Source organism: Protopterus annectens, chromosome 3.part1 (genome assembly GCF_019279795.1).
Source record: "Protopterus annectens isolate FY-2018-M chromosome 3.part1, PAN1.0, whole genome shotgun sequence".
In the NCBI taxonomy this organism is placed as follows: domain Eukaryota; kingdom Metazoa; phylum Chordata; order Ceratodontiformes; family Protopteridae; genus Protopterus; species Protopterus annectens.
Genome location: NC_056732.1, coordinates 1,787,672,264 through 1,787,689,729, shown reverse-complemented (window position 1 = coordinate 1,787,689,729; position 17,466 = coordinate 1,787,672,264). Strand labels below are relative to the sequence as shown.

The 17,466-nt window shown below is 42.0% G+C and overlaps 1 protein-coding gene across 1 annotated transcript in view; it reads right to left on the bottom strand.

The window, feature by feature from the left end:
• The window catches only part of LOC122798672 (nuclear factor 7, ovary-like), a 275,562-nt gene that overhangs the window by 112,384 nt on the left and 145,712 nt on the right, over nucleotides 1-17,466 (bottom strand). The window contains exon 3 of the mRNA XM_044067765.1: nucleotides 14,807-15,040. Coding sequence (XP_043923700.1) covers nucleotides 14,807-15,040 — 234 coding nt within the window. The remainder of the gene's footprint in view (nucleotides 1-14,806; nucleotides 15,041-17,466) is intronic.

The following is a 17,466-nucleotide window of genomic DNA, read 5'->3' as shown; positions in this document are numbered from 1 at the left end:
CTAATGATTTGTCTAGGTGTCAAAATTGACTGATTATAATAAGTCAAAAACATGCACCATACAAGCTATTGAAATATCTCATCTTAGAGCTTCCTTAATGAAGAACATAACTGCACTGATATTTGACTTCTGCCTACTGTTCAATGTGAATCATATGATACCCGTCCTTATCAATGTTAAAGTATTCTTTACTCTTGGGATATCCTGCTGGGAATAGCGTAATGTCTGGCCAGTATACCAAGCCTTTACATCACCTCAGCATCGTATGTCAATTGTAGGCTCTTCTACAAGCATGGGGTATAAAGGGGGACATATGGACACACAATCCTCAGAACTTTATTGGTACCAGTCCAAGTGCCTATTGAGAACTTTGTCTGTATGTCATTCACTGAGCTGGTTCCTACTGAGCCTCTTACAAATAAGTGCCTCACTGTGGTTTCTTCTTTTCTTTTTTTTTTTTCCTTGTTATATTTCAGCTCATGTCCCCCCCAGGGAGGGGAAATGTGAGTGTGAGAGGCAGATTCCCCATAAGAACAGGCTTGAGAAGCACCTTTTCTGTTTAGGTGTTATGCACAACCATACCCAATGTGCTGTCTCTCAAGCTTTTGTACCTAAAGCTCTCCATAGCCGCTTGTTATCCTTATCCATTTATCTGCAGAATCAGCTCTTACAGCTACTGAACCAAGGGGTACCATGGCTGAATCCACCCACCCTGAGGTTCAGCTGTCTTTCAAGAAAAAAGCAAAGAAAACCTGCACTGAATCTGCTGCTATACAGACTACATCTGATGTCTCTTTCAGGATGTATGTAGACTCTGAGGACTGTCAGGTGCTGACACCATTTCCTTATGTTGGTACAGTATCAGAGGCTGACATGGAACCTATCTCTCATGCGTCCACTGCGGTTGTGTATTCTAACTATGGCTGATCATATCTGAAGAGCATAGGGGATTCTCTAAATCCTAGTCAGGGAAAAGATGCCTGGTACCTTTCTTAAATCTTGGCAGGGAAGTTGGATTCTGGTGAGGAATTCTTTGGTTATTCTTTGAAAATTCATTTTCTTTCGGAGCTAGGGTCTGAAGAAGACAAGTCCTTACCTCTTGACTCTCCCTTTGAGGAACTATCCTTTGAGGAGACAGTAGTCTGTCTGATGGAACTTTAAGGGGACTGTTCTCAAGTATCTGAGGTACAGAAGAGATACTAGGAGGTTTGCAGATGGACTCAGCCAGGCCTTCTGCTGTTCCACCAGTGTTAGCGGCCATGCTGTATACATTTACTGCTGCCTCCCACCCCCCTGACTGCCTGCCTCTGGCTTGTAAAAAGCCAGATTGCTTTTACAAGGCACCCAGGGGTCTTTAATATTTATATAAGTGCCCATCTCCTGACCCTACAGTAGTGTCTGTGTCCACTGATGAGCCTTCAAGGTTTTATCCTCTTCAAAGTCTCTTCCCTCTGACAATGGCAACTGTGCTATGGACAGACTAGGGGAAAAGTATATACTTCTGCTACCCTGGCTTATAGGCCATTAATTACTAGCCAGATATGGCTAGATATGTCCTGGCTCTATTGCGTCAACTAGGGGGAGTATTGTCTGACTTGCCTGAGTCAGAAAATAAAGATTGCAGCTCCTTCTTGCTCAGTTCTACTTCCCAGGTGGCTCACCTCTGTATATAATGTAGTTATGATGCATCTGATGCACTGATGCATCTTCTAGGGCTGCTGCGTGTCACCACACTATATAATATAGTTATGATGCAGATTATGCATCTTCTAGGGCCACTGCATCTCACCACACTATATAATGTAGTTATAATGCAACTGATGCACTGATGCATCATCTAGGGTTGCTTCATCTCACCACACTGTATAATGTAGTTATGATGCACCTGATACAGCTGATGCATCTTCTGGAGCTGCTGCATCTCACCACACTATATAATGTAGTTATAATGCAACTGATGCACTGATGCATCATCTAGGGTTGCTTCATCTCACCACACTGTATAATGTAGTTATGATGCACCTGATACAGCTGATGCATCTTCTGGGGCTGCTTCATCTCACCACACTGTATAATGTAGTTATAATGCAACTGATGCACTGATGCATCATCTAGGGTTGCTTCATCTCACCACACTGTATAATGTAGTTATAATGCAACTGATGCACTGATGCATCATCTATGGTTGCTTCATCTCACCACACTGTATAATGTAGTTATGATGCACCTGATACAGCTGATGCATCTTCTGGGGCTGCTGCATCTCACCACTCTATATAATATAGTTATGATGCAGCTGTTGTACTGGCGCATCGTCTAGGGCTCTTGCATCTCACCACTCTAAATAATGTAGTTATATCCAGACAGGCCCTCCCAAACAAGTGCCTCACATATGCTCCGCCGGGGATTTTCTTTTCAGTCCCCATATAGGGGCTGTGAATCTATTGAACATCCACACTAGTATAACCCAATATCGGTTTGCTCTTTGTCCCTTGTGGCTCTGTGTGGCTCTGATGGATCTTAGATTTTTGATGGTGAAACATATTCATCAAATCTAGGTTGACATGGCCTTGTATGTTAGGCAAAGGTCACCTCTCTGAGCAAAGAGGTGGCTCACTAATAGTCGGGGTTCCTTGGCAGCAGACACGAGACCCTTCTTCCTGATTTAACTTTTTTTCCTTTGAACTCTGATGATCTCCAGTCTTCCGGGTCAGATACAGAGATACGGGGCATGGGTACCTCGAATGATTCATTGTACTCAATCATTGGTCTGATGGACTATGACCTCCTGGAGACTATGACCTCCCTCTTCTACATGATAAGGTGGGCAATGTAGAAGGGACTCCCTAACTACTTTGCTTACATGAGAATCATGACACAGACTAGGCACTGAACCTCCTCAGGGGTCTGATAACTTTCTGTGCTCTGAGTGGATTGACCTGTTTTTGTGCTAGGGGTAACCTTGTTTTTCCAAACTGTGTATATGATGGTTTTGGCATTTAACATTTTTTGCTATACTGGCTTCAGTTACCAGTTATCCACAAACTGTGCCTGAAGGTCCCATTTAACAGATGTGTCTATGTGTATTCTATGTTAGTTTGTTTTCTAGTCACCTAGTTTGCAGTCATCTGCAAACTTTGTCCGCTCATAACCCTCCTGTGGATGCCATGCCAAACACCCTCCACCAGGACTGAGAGTGGTGGGCCACCACTTGTGACTATCTGGGGGACACCACTTGCAGCTCTGAAGGCTTGGGTTGTCCGCCCTCCACTAGCCAGTCCTATCATTTTCTTGTGTACAATGGCCAGTTACTTAAGCTGATCCTTCAATGCTACCCGAGTGGGGTATTGCTGATAGGAGTTACCCAAGCCGCACCATTGCTGTATTGTATGGCTTTCCTTTTCCCGTAGCTGGGCTCTGTTGACTGTTCAAAAACCAAACCAAAAAGGCAATGAGGTTGAAAACGATCAACCAATTCAATGAGGCATGGATCCAAAGCAAAATTTAAGCCTATGTGATTATGATCTGAGAGGTCCCTATGTCTTTGTTGGAAACAAGAGTTTATGTGTCAAGCTAATGGGCGGTGATTTAAGGTAAGCAAATGGCTAATGGGCTGTCAAGTTCTGTGACAGTTGCGCCTTTCTGCAGTCTGGAGTTCCACACATGATCCAGACACCCTTAAACAGCTATAAACAGCTGTCCTTTTTAATTCCAGCTTGTCTCTCATCTGCACACAGCGGGGTTTTCCTTCGGGTCCCATGGATGCCATACATTGCTTTGGAGGGGGATGCTGGAGAACTTGATTCTACTCATGGTTTTTGGGGATGTTTGGGGGCTGCACGCGATGTTAGAGATTTTGGGTTCTGAGGAGGGGAGAGTTTGCATCACCCACTATGTTGGTATAGTTCTGATGGATTTGGGGATCAGTCATTTCACTTGGGTTCTGAACTAGTTCTATGTTTCCTCCTATTTTTCTAATTTATAAGTTTAGGCCTTATGAGCCTCTTTTTTGTTATTTAGCTTTATTTTTTCTTAGCAATTTTTTGCTCAGGAAATTAGCTTGAGGACTTTTTAGTTTTTACTTCTAGTTTTCCAAGGAAGTCTCTTACCGATTTCTTTGCCTCTCTTTTTTGTATTAGCTTCCTCCTTTTGTTGTCCTTTTTGTTTGGCTCTTTGTTCCACCATGACTAGCGCCCACCTTTGAGTACAAAGTCTTTTTTAATTTTGGTCTTTGTTTTGCTTTTTTTTGCTTTGGGGTGCTGTGCTGGGAGAAGGCACTAGAATAGTGTGCCAGGTATTGTTTTCTTGAAGTATTGTTTTCTCTGGGCTTGGTTTAAGTCTTGGAGACCACACTAGTTCTTAGAAGCTAGCTTTTAGCTTTTTCTTTTTCTTTTTTGGGTATTTCTTTTAGTGGATGGGGGGGGGGAAGGCTGAGATCCAGATTAGTCGTGATCTGTGATGCTCCTTGTACTTCGGTTACTGGAATTATTGCTCCCATGTGTGTGTGTGAGTGATCAAGAGTGATATCTCTGTTGGTGGGATGGTGGGAGGGGTGTCCATGGCATTTGAGGTTCCATTTTTCCTGAACTTTTTTGGGCTAGCTTAAGTGTGTGGGCTTGGTCCCAGTTCAGTCTATATTAGGAGTAAGGACAATTGAGATGTAGCAGTGTGATTTGTTGATACATTTAGTTTGCCTAGTTCTATGAGAGCTGTTTGAAGGAAGTGAGTGAGTGCACCCTGTGTTTGAAAATTTGACCCTTAATTTAGCAGTCTTGCCTGAGTCTAATTGCACCTGGATGGTCTCCCCAATGGTCGCCTCCCTGCCACCAGTCTTTGCCAGCAGTCTTCGCCCAGTGAAGTGTCCTTGATCCTCGCTGCCAGCCCCCTCCTTTGATCGTGGGGCGTTGATGATATGAACCTGAAAGCGCTTCCTTGCTTGGTTCTCCTAGGAGCCTGAGGAACATCACAGCACACAGCAGGATGTTCGATGTTCTCAGAACTGCCTCGGGAGCCTCATTGTTTGTTTTTTTGAGAGAACAGCATCTGGTGAGTACCATAGAGATTTTTGAGCTTTGTTTTTTAAGTTTTAGGTTTTGAGGTTTTAGAATTTGGGGTGCCTTTAAAATTTGAGCCTTGGGGTGTGGCAGAGAGCCTTTGCCATGATCCCAATCCCAGGGGTGACAGGGTGCAGATCGCCCCAGCGTCCCCTCAGGGTGACAGCATCAGATCCCGGGCAGACAGCAATTGGTGGCTATTCAATGATTTCCCCAGTGTTTACACCATTCTTTTAAATGATCTGTCTACTATCATCATTGCCCAGTCATGGATGGTGAAGGTGGGATGTGCTCAAAGGTCAGGTCATTCCTGGGGGTCATAATCAATCAGCTCCTCAATGGTCGTTTCTCCCTGGCTAATGAGTGCATGTCGTCCTTTAATGTACCAGCGTGGACAATGACTGGTCAATATTCGCTAATGTGTTGAGAGACTGAGATTGCTGAGTGTATATGCCATTGAGAGACCTGGAGTGCCAGGCAGGTTGTGACGGCCATCTCCTTACAACACTCTGTGGCCGGGACATCAGTGTCGTGTCTTGAGGTTGTGCTGACTAGTGTGTGGTCTGTTGTGTTTTGTGTAGGGCTGTGACTGTTGTGACTGTTTGACACTGGCTGTGACTGTTTGACACTCTGACTGTGAGGTCTATGTGTTGGGTTTTGGTTGTGTCTGTTTTGGTGGCTGCTTGTTTTTCTGAATTGGCCCTGCTTTTTGCAGTATGTTTTTTGTATGTGTTGTGGTGTGTTTATGTGTGTGTTTATGTGTATGATTTGAGGTTGTATAGTGTATCTGTAGAGTGTGGTCTCCTTTGTGTGTGTGGTAACCTTGAGTCCCCTATGGTCCTTTGCAGCCCAGAGTTAGAGAGCTCTCGCATTTATTTCTGTTGTTATTTTTGTGTTTTGGGTTAGGTGTGTTTTTGTTGAGGAGTAAAGGGAGCCATTGAATTTCCCCCTCCAATTTCCTGAGCTCACCCCAGAGCAGAGGAGGACACTAGCAACTGATCCCTCAACTAGCAACTGATCCTTTACAAAACTTTAAAAAAGACGAAAAAGGGAAAAAATGGGGGGTGGGGGGGTTGGGGAAAGGGGGTTCTATCTTTGGAGTGCCTATCTAATCATAAGTGCTGTATAAGGAGATAGTACTGTAGGTTTTATAGATAGAATAATCTACTTGGGTCAAGTAAGGTTGATCTTTAGTTATAGTTATTTTATTTAGTTTCAGGAGTAGTTTGATTAGTATAGAGGCAGTAGTTTTAGGGAAAATTTGAAGGTGGACTTTCTTTAGCCGAGGTACAGTTTAAACCCTGCTTAACCGCACTGCTCTAGTGTGCAACAGTGGTGGCTCCAGCGCTAAATCGCTCTAAATCGGCTAGCACGCTGCTTAGCGCGTTTATTTTTTTTTTTTTTTTTTTAAACAGGTACAGCAACAAACATTTTTATCAAAATGCTATGAGCTTACTACAGCAAACACAAAGAATTTGCTACAAATACAGTCAAATAGTAACAAACAACAGTTCCAAGTGCAACATTAAGTTAAAAATAGTAAAAAGCAGCTTCAATGTAACAGAACAGTCAAAAAAACAACAGTTGCTAGGTAATCAGATGTGAAAGCAACAAAAAAAAAAAAGCAAACAAGAAAAAATATAAAAGTTCAGCTCTCTGCAGCCTCTTCAGCCTGCTGGCCCTACTGGAGTCTGTGGCTGGAGTCTGAAGCTGAAAAAGTTTTATACCAATACCAGGGCCTGGAAAAAAAACTGGAGAAACTCCAACAAATAAACTAACTACTACTTACTGGCTGAAACCAAAAAAAAAAAAAAACAAAGCTCAATGCAATCCACCTCCCACTGGTAAGCAAGGTAGCTTCCCTTCCCCCAAGTTATGATGCAGCTGATCTGCTGATGCATGTTCTAGGGCCACTGCATCTCACCACACTATAGAATGTAGTTATAGTACAACTGATGCATTTTCTAGGGCCACTGCATCTCACCGCACTATATAATGTAGTTATGATGCAGCTGATGTACTGAAGCATCTTCTAGGACTGCTGCATGTCACCACAATATATAATGTAGTTATGATGCAGCTGATGCATCTTCTAGGGCTGATGCATCTCACCACACTATATAATGTAGTAATGATGCAGCTGATGCATCTTCTAGGACTGCTGCATGTCACCACAATATATAATGTAGTTATGATGCAGCTGATTTGCTGATGCATCTTCTAGGGCTGCTGCATCTCACCATTCTATATAATATAGTTATGATGCAGCTGTTGTACTGGTGCATCGTCTAGGGCTCTTGCATCTCACCACTCTAAATAATGTAGTTATGATGCAGCTGATCTGCTGATGCATGTTCTAGGGCCACTGCATCTCAGCGCACTATATAATGTAGTTATAGTACAACTGATGCATCTTCTAGGGCCACTGCAGCTCACCGCTCTATGTAATGTAGTTATGATGCAGCTGATGTACTGATGCATCTTCTAGGACTGTTGCATGTCACCACAATATATAATGTAGTTATGATGCAGCTGATGCATCTTCTAGGTAATGATGCAGCTGATGCATCTTCTAGGACTGCTGCATGTCACCACAATATATAATGTAGTTATGATGCAGATTATGCATCTTCTGGGGCCACTGCATCTCACCATACTATATAATGTAGTTATGATGCACTGATGCATCTTCTAGGGCCACTGCATCTCACCACACTATATAATGTAATTATGATGCAGCTGATGTGCTGATGCATGTTCTAGGGCTGCTGTATCTGGTTCTGTTATGAGGACTCCTGGTTACACGTACAAGCTTTTTCTGGTGATAAAAAAAAGCTAAACTTTGGATTTCCCCATTGGACAACTAGCATCCTTTTGGTACTGCTGCTGTAGAATTATTCAGAATTCTACCTATTCAGATGCAACTTTACTCCTCTCTCCCAGGAAATATCATCAAATATAAGTTCCCCTACTATCACTAGGAACACATCCTTAATGGTCTCTCTAAGACCAAGAACACTGCATCAATGGGCCCAGACAATATCCCAGGATGCCTTCTTAAACAGCATGAAACATGACCTGTCAGGACCTCTGGAATTACTATTTAATGGAAGCCTCCAAACAGACTTTGTGCCTCATGAATGGAGAAAGGCAACAGTCATCCCTCTGCACAAAGGTGGGCCATCTACAGACCCATAAGTCTCACTATTCTTATATGTAAAGCCATGGAAAGAATTATCATGAAGACGATCCACAGAGATATAGTAAACCTCCAGACACTGGACCCAACCCACTTTGGTTTCGTCAAGGGCAGATCATGCCTACTCAACCTGGTGGACTTCTTTGAGAAGGTCAGCAAAGCAATAGATGAGGGCAAAATCGTTCACACTGCCTACCTTGACCTGGCCAAGGCATTTGACACAATACCCCACTCTGGCACTGTTGACAAACTCAGGAGGTTAGGCAGTAACCCATATGTCACCCAGTGGATAGCCAACTGGCTCACAGACAGGACCCAGAAAGTTAGAATTGGGGAGCTCACCTCTACAAAGAGGCCAGTCACAAGTAGAGTCCCTCACGGATCAGCCCTTTGACCGCTCCTTTTTGTCATTTACTTCTGAGAAGTCAGTGGTCTCTGGCTGACTAAATTTGCAGATGACTGTAAATTAGGAGTTGTCACTGAATCTCACACTGACACAAATGTTCTCCAGGAGGGGCTGACACAGACAAACAACTGGTGTCAGATCCATAGACTAAAACTAAATGCCAAGAAATGCAAAATAATATCCTTTGGGAAGTCATCCACCCCCGGTGACTATCACATTGACAACACACCCCTTAGGGCTGACCCAGTAGTCAGAGACCTAGGGACTCACATAGATAGTAATCTAACCTTTGATCATCATGTGTCTACAGTGGTGAGGAAATCATTCTATGTTGCACAACTTATAAACAAAGGTATGGCATCTAAGTTCAAGGAAGTCATAGTTTCACTCTATGTGGCATTCATCAGACCTATCATTGAGTACAATGTCCTCTTTGGTATGTACCTAACTAGGCATATCCAACAACTGGAATCCCCACAGAGGTTCCTCACTAAAAGAATACAGGGCATAAGTAATATGTCCTTTGCATATCACCTCAATGCCCTATCCCTGTATTCTATCTCATACAGGCTTTTAAGGGGAGAGCTATGCCTGGTATACAGGGCATTGTCAGACCCCACTTTGCTGGACCTCCTGCATATCCACAAAACAAGCAGTACCAAAATTGGGCATTGTCAGACCCCACTCTGCTGGACCTCCTGCATATCCACAAAACAAGCAGTACCAAAATTACCCTTCTAAAGACTTAAACCTTGCCTGCGATATAAATAGGACCTGCTGGAGAGATAGGTATGTATCCCAAAGTCTACCCCATCTATGGAACAGGGTCCCCATCCATGTGAAGCAGAGTTCCTCCCTAATCCAATTCAAGTGCAACTTGGACAATTGAATGGGAAACCCTGGTTTGGCACCTATGTCTCTGATGCAAACAGATAACCTGTAAATGGTCATCTCCTAGGCCCGTGCTTACACTTATCAAGAGTATCAGAACTTGTCAGAGATTTGGGATTCATGGCTAGGCTTAAAAAAAGCCCTTGTGGTCGTTAGCCTAGTAAACACCTATGAACCTATGAACCAGAGAAATGTAAGGTGATGCAGGATCTTAAACAAATCCTTGTTTGTCCTGTTCCTAAATTTCAAAGGAACTATCCTTCTAAACTCTCTTTTCATGAGTAGGAAGCCTAGATGACCTTTTGGGGGTAAGAGGCTTTCTAAGCTCATTTTTTCTGACAAGACCACCCTGACTTCAAATGGTCAAAAACAGTTATTTCCTAATAAATCTGCCTCTATCTGACATACAGCTCTCTGCTCCCTTGATCAACTTCCTCTGTCCTTTAGTTCTCCCTTTCTCTTCCAGTCTGGCAAAAGATTACTACAGACTCTTGGGTTCCTTCCATCACCCAGCACGGTTATTTCATTGTTTGGAAGTCCCTGCTTTCTTTTTCAAAGTTTCTCTTAGCCCCTTCACAGCCAACTTATTTTTCTTTTGATCCTATGGGATCTGATGGATCAGAGAAACATTCAACCTGTTCCAAAGTCTTAACAGGGAACAGGTTTTTATTCCAGGATGTTTCAGGTTCCCAGAAAGGAAGGGTCTTGGAGACCTATTTTGGATCTATCCCTCCTAAACACTTTTCTGAAGGTCCCTTCTTTCAGGATATTGTCCCTTCAGATTCTCTTTCTTCTGTTGCTCTCCCAAGTATTTCCAGTCTTTCTGTATTTAAAGGATGCCTATGTTCAGATTCCTAGTCACCCTCTATTCATGAACTTTTTACATTTCTCTGTTTCTTCCTCTCATTTTCAGTTCTCTGCTTTGGTCTTTGGTCTTTCTACAGCTACAAGGATATTTACAAAATGTCTGGCTCAAGTGGTAGCCTTCTGCAGACTTCTGGATGCCCAAATATTTCCATACTTGGATGACCTCCTGATTCAGTCCCCCTTCCAACACTTCCTGTTTCAAGATCTAAAGTTTATTATGCTCCTTTACATTTGATTACCGGAAAAGTCCAAATGGGTAGCTGCCCATTTTCAGTGGAAGCCTGGGGAAAAAATTCTCCAAAGTATTACAAAATATTTTAAGAACAATAATTTTACAGTGTTTAAAAGTGATACAAAAAATAACTGCAGTTTAAATAATTATACCAAATTAAACATAATATGAAAACATTAGTTAAAAATATATATATAAGTTACATGACAGTAATTTAATAGAAAACTTTAGTCAGCTTATAGAGAAATTAAAAGTAAGTTAATATAATACAAACAGGAATTACAATATGAAGTGTAGTAAAAACAGGCTTATGGTACATTTAGAGAGAAAGCATGGGGAGAGAAACTGATAGAAGTAAGAAAGTGAGTGAAGAAGGGAGTGTAAGGAGATGTAAGGTATGAATGAGTATTTGTCCACATTTAGGAATATACTTTATCCTGGTGTCAAGTGATAACCGGGCCAGCTTTTGGCTAGCATGTCTTTCAGAATGGTTTTGAAAGATGGAAAGAAGGGTATTGACTTGGTGGATATAGAGGAGCTGTTCCAGGCATTAGCAGCCTTTTACAACTATAGACAATGCCCAGCAGATCTGGTAGGTTTATAGACAGGAGTTTTTGGTCACTGGATCACAATGACCAAACGGGAACATAGATGTGTAGAATTGTTTTTAGTGCTGGATAATTTTATAGGTGGTAAGAAGTTGTGTATATGTTAGCTAATGAGACAGTTCTAACCAATATAAGTTTTTCAGTGCTATACAGTGGTGGGTACTGAAAGGGGTATGTGCTGCACATTTATCAACTTTGTTATGGCATTGTTCAAGTTTTGAATTTTGTGACACCTGGAAGTTAGTGGGGATGGGAGCAACATAAAGAAATGTGGGGAGGAGATACATAGTGGAAAGTGTAGTTTTAGTTATGTCTGAGAGGAAGTTTCTGACTGTAAAGCATCCCTAGTTTTTGATGAGTTCTTGTGCCATTTTGCATATACAGGTTGAATGTACAATTATCATCCACCATCTCCCCTAATAATTATCATGCCTACCTACAGATCCCCTTCCATGACCCAGTAAACTATCACAAGAAGCCTAAACAAACTTGAGTCACTAAACATAGGACTTAACTTCTAGGAGACTTCAACTATCCATCCATAAACTGGGAAACATACAGATCCTTAATCAGGCAGGCACAGAAATTCCTGGACTTCTTTATGTTCTGGAACAACTAGTTACATCTCCCACAAGGGGAAACATCTTCAATTTGATTCCCACAAATATGGGGAGCCATTACACCCCCCCCTTTTGTATCATCCTCTTTAGTAAGGTCAGAGCACAAAGGGATATTTTTTGAAATTGTTCTGGAACATCCCCTTCAAGCTCAAGAATGTTCAAAAATGATCTGCTACTGAGTGATATACGGGTAACATTTTTATCCCCCCAACAAAGATAATTCAGCTGCCTATACTAAATCCTTCTACCAGTTTTCTACCACCATTTACAGAGGCAGCTGTTCCCACTCAAAAGAAGCAAAACAAAATCTTCAAAAAAATAAATAAATAAACCACTTTGGTGGATTCCAGCCATAAACAAGCTGTACAAGAGGAAAAAAGCATGGCTGAACACAATAAGCATGCCAAAAATACAAACATAAACTTTAACAAGCAGATAGGGAGTCTAGTCAAAACCACTGAAGCCAAATTTGAGTTAACTAGAGCTTCCCAAACTGAAGACACCATAAGATATTCTTCGACTATATTATGAAGCTGAAAGGAAGTAAGCAACTGTGTGCCAAACTGGTGATAAATGGCACCACTTTTACTGATCCACGCAACACTGCAGATCTACTGGTGAAGAAATTCAGTGCAAACATCAGTCCACTGTCTCCCCAGTTGCCACTATGGTGATATAAAAATCCATACGTTATCACCACAGAACAAGTCTTAGAGGCTCTCTCAAATGCAAAGAGCACAGCATCTACATGTCCTGATAACATACTAGGTGCTTCCTAACTGGCTTGAAATAGGTTCCCCCAAATGAAGCTATTTAATCTAGGCCTTGAAACAGGGTTTGTACCCCATGGACTAGAAGACAGCAAATGTCATTCCACACTGCACAAGGATGGTCCCTCTACTGATCTGGAGAACTATAGACCAATTATTTTCGGCCAGTGAAATCTGTAAAGCCACTGAAAGATGGTCTTAGATATTACATGCAATGACATTAGGAATCTATAAACAAGTGGATACTAGACCGTTTAGATTTCCTGTTGAACATGATAAGCTTCTTTGAGAAGGTCAGAAAGGTCATGGACGAGGACAAATCAGTTCACATGGCCTGTTTGCACTTGACCAAGGTATCCAATACTATTCTCCATGCAGGTATAGTCAAAATGTTACAAAACATGAAAATAAACCAGTTATAGCACCTGTTGCATAGCCAGCTGGCTTTCAAAGAATATGCAAGAAATAAAAATAGGTGATTCCACCTCAACTAAAAGGACAGTCATAAATGAAATTCCCAATGTACCATTACTGGGACTGCTTCTGTTTGGCATTTACTTCTCAGATATCCATGCCAATGCAAATGGGCTGTGGCTGACCATGTTTGCAAATGACTGCAAGCTCGGGGCACTTACAGAATACCCCAAAGACACAAACATCCTCCAGAAGGGTCTCACACAAATAAGCAAGTGGTGTAAGAACCTCTGATTCAAACTGAATGCAAAAAAATATATATAATGGTCTCCTTTGGTAAATCATCCATTGTTGCAAACTACAACATTGACAACACACCTCTTAAGGTAGAAATGATAGGGATTTGTGGACTTGTGATGATAGTGATCTGTCCTTTGGCCAACACATGTCCACCACACTTAGGAAGTCATTTTATACAGAAAAATCTATAAGTAAGGGCCTTGCATCCAGGTCCAGGGAGGATACCATCTATTTGTTTTCAAACCTTATTCAACTATTGAGTACAATGGTCCTTTTGGAGTGTACTTGCAAGGCCACAGGCTTCAACTCAAATGCCAACAAAAATTTCTTCCCAAAATAATTCAGGGAGTCCAACACATGAATTATGGGGACCATCTTAGATCACTCTCCAGTCTCCAGATCTCTGCCTAGCCTTTAAGGCCTTCTCAGATCTTATACTGATGAACCTGCTTCATACCCACAAAAACAATAGTATCAGAAACATCCGCTCTAAGGATTTTACCCTATCCAGCCATCTAAACAGCACATGCTGAAGAAATAAATACATCCCACAGAGGCTTCCACTGCTCTGGAACAGGCTTCCCATCCATATAAAACAAAGTACTTCCCTGACCCAATTCAGCAATCTTGACAAGAAGACTGCAAATTTATCCCTGTGGTGACACCTATGTCTCTGCTAGAAAAAGGACACTGATGTGCTACAAAACTGATGTATAAAAGAGAACAAGTTGCACTTGGAAATTCTGCTTGGCAAGGTTTAAAAAGCTTCCCAAGCCATTAGCCTACCATCTTTCGATTTCTATAGGCTTTCCGTCTCTCAGCCTTCATTTGCTCCCAAGTCTTCCCATAAAATGACTGGGCATCCAGTGGGCCTACCTGGATAATAAATGGGCAAGTAATGTTGACAGGATATGTCAGCCAAAAAGGGAATTTTGTAAACCACATTCTATAGAATGTCAAACTTTAGGACCCTTAAACAAGGCAGATGGAAAGGATTAGTGCAGACCCCAGGGACATGAGAGAAAGTGTTCTGTTCAAAGATTTAGCACATACTGAAAAGAGTTTCTGTTTATTTTTGTTTAATGAAAAGAAGCAATCGCAAACATAGTGTGCTACTCACTTTTAAAAACTGAACACTCAGATTGATGGTGGTCAGAAAGTTATCTTTACTCAATATATGTATCATCTAGTGCTATATGAATAAATATGCTTTCATATCTATCTATCTATCTATCTATCTATCTATCTATCTATCTATCTATCTATCTATATAGTGTCATTGTGTATATGTTATGGGTAAAGCATCTCCAGTGACGGAAGCAGTGAACACAGACACCATGACATAGACACTGGGTATGTAAGAACAACACTGCACACTCTAGGTCTCACTACAGAGTGAGACACCAAGTCATTTCATTATGAACAGAATGTGAACAATTTCTTACTTTGAGAAAACATACAGAGTCTTCCTGCTGCAATGTTGATTCAATGTTGGATTTATCCTTCTGAAGAGCGTTATTCATTTCTTCAATTTTCTCTAAGTTTTCTGTCATCTTTTCCAGAATTCCTGCAGCTTCTTCCTTGAGCTGTTGGATCAGCTGTTGTTCCTTATCCTGGAGAAACTGTCGCAGCTCGACAAATTCTGATGTAATGTGCTGTTCCAAGCTCTGGGCTTCATCCTGGAAGACAGTAAACTGAATTTAAAACCATAATTCTCTAGTACTCTGTGCTAAACAAAAAAATGAACTCAGACATGACAAGTCACTTTAAGTTAGTCAGCCTTTTTCCTGCTCAAGAAATGCCATATCCAGCAGGACAGAGTTATAAATGGACCAATGCACCAATATACTGACCCAATGCTTCCTGGAATTCATCAATTCCAATGCCCTGGTCCAGCTCATTCTTATCCTCACTAGAGAAAGCAACATCCTTGACTTCATTATTACAAACATTGGCAACCGTTGCTCTACACCAATAGTCTATTCCTCCTTGGATAGATCTGACCACAAACTAATCACTATGGGAATCCACATCTCACCCACACCCCTCCCGTAAAGGTAACCACCATGAAAAACTTCTCCAAGGGTGACTTTGGGCTCCTAAAAACAGAGGTGGCTAATTTCACGGCACCCATGTCAATTGAAAATAGATGCATGACTGCTGAATCATACACCAATGCACTGTACAAACATGTACATAAATGCATGGAACTTGCCATACCCAACAGAACCAAGACGCTCGCCTCCAAAAAAAGGAAGCCAATCTGGTGGTCCTCTATCATTAATAAACTCTACAACAGAAGGAAGAAACTGTTGCAGAAAAAGGTGAAGCCCCAAGACTAGAAAAACTCCCTTATTAGCCTCAACAAAAAGTTGAGATCCCTCATCAAAACCTCTAAAGCCAGCTATGAAGGCAGAATTGTGACAGACACTAAAAACAACTACAAAGCCTTCTATAGTTATATCAAGAATCTCCACGGCAATACCCAGCTTTGCTCTGAGTTACTGCACAATGGTACCACCTATGCTAAGCCAGCAGATATTCCCAACATACTTGCCAACAGATTCAGTGCCAAATTTATCCCCCCCCCCAATGGACCGATCACAATAACAGAGGAATGCCAGGCACCCAGCATTACTGCAGCACAGGTTAAAGATGCATTGTCCAAGGCCAAGAATACAGCTTCCATGAGACCTGACAATATCCCTGGATTTGTTCTACATGAACTACAAAGTGAAGTGGCACCAGGATATATGTGCCCTGTTAAATTACAGCCTCACCTCAAGCTTTGTCCCTATCAAATGGTGCACTACTGCAGTCATGCCTCTCCATAAAGGAGGAGCAACTACAGACCCTGGGAATTATTGCCCCATTAGCCTGAAAAGTCTGATATGTAAGGCTATGGAGTGCATCATCATGGACCTAATTAACAAAGATATGGGGAACCTCCAGATCCCATGCAATTTGGTTTTGTAAAAGGTAGATCATGCCTGCTCAACCTGGTTGACTTCTTTGAGTCGGTCACCAGAGCTGTGGATGACGGCAGGGCAGTTCATACAGTCTACCTCGATCTGGCCAGGGCCTTTGATACCATTCCCCACTCAGGAATTATTGATAAAATCACCAAACTAGGCATCAACCCCTGTATCACTAGGTGGGTTGCAAACTGGCTCACAGATAGAACCCACCATGTAAAAGTAGCTGACTCCAAGTCAGACTGCTGACCAGTCACAAGTGGAGTCCCACAAGGATTCATCCTGGGTCCTCTCCTGTTTGGTATCTACTTCTCAGAAGTCCAGGCCAACACGGAGGGACTCTGGCTGACCAAGTTCGCAGACAACTGCAAGCTGGGAGCCATTATTAACTTCCCAAGAGATGTAGACATCCTACAGAATGGCCCCACTCAGACCAATGATTGGTGTTGAAACCATGGCCTTAAGCTTAATGCCAAAAAATGTGTCGTCATCCCCTTGGGGAAAAACTCAGTTCCCACTAATTACCACATTGATGGGAGCCCACTGAATACTGAAGGCGTTAAAAGAGATCTGGGGATATAGGTTGACAGCAACCTCTCCTTTGACCACCACATTGCCACTATAGTTAGAAAGTCCTTCTATGTGGCACATCCTATTACCAAGGGTTTTGCATCCAGGAAGAAAGAGGTTATCACCTTAGTGGAAAAATGGTTCCACCTCTTGAACCCAAAAAAAAACAAAACTACTACTGTTTACACCCACACAAAAGACGCCTCCACTCAGTCTCTTACTTACCTCTAATAATAGTACTGTCATCACTCCCGACACTACCACTAAACTCCTAGGTCTAACAATAGATAATAATCTCAACTTTGACACACACATTAACCTAATTATTAAATCTGTAAATAGAAAACTTGGTTTCCTGTATAAACTCAAACCATTTCTTACAGCCTCAGCCAAGATTACTATTGCTCAAACTCACCTGATTTCGACCCTTCTCTACGCCTCCCCCATATATACAAACCTAACCAAAAGCAATTTAAATAAACTGGCCACTTCTTACAACAACATAGCCAGATTTGCCACAGGAACCCCATTTAGAACCCACCACTGCCAAAATCTAAAAC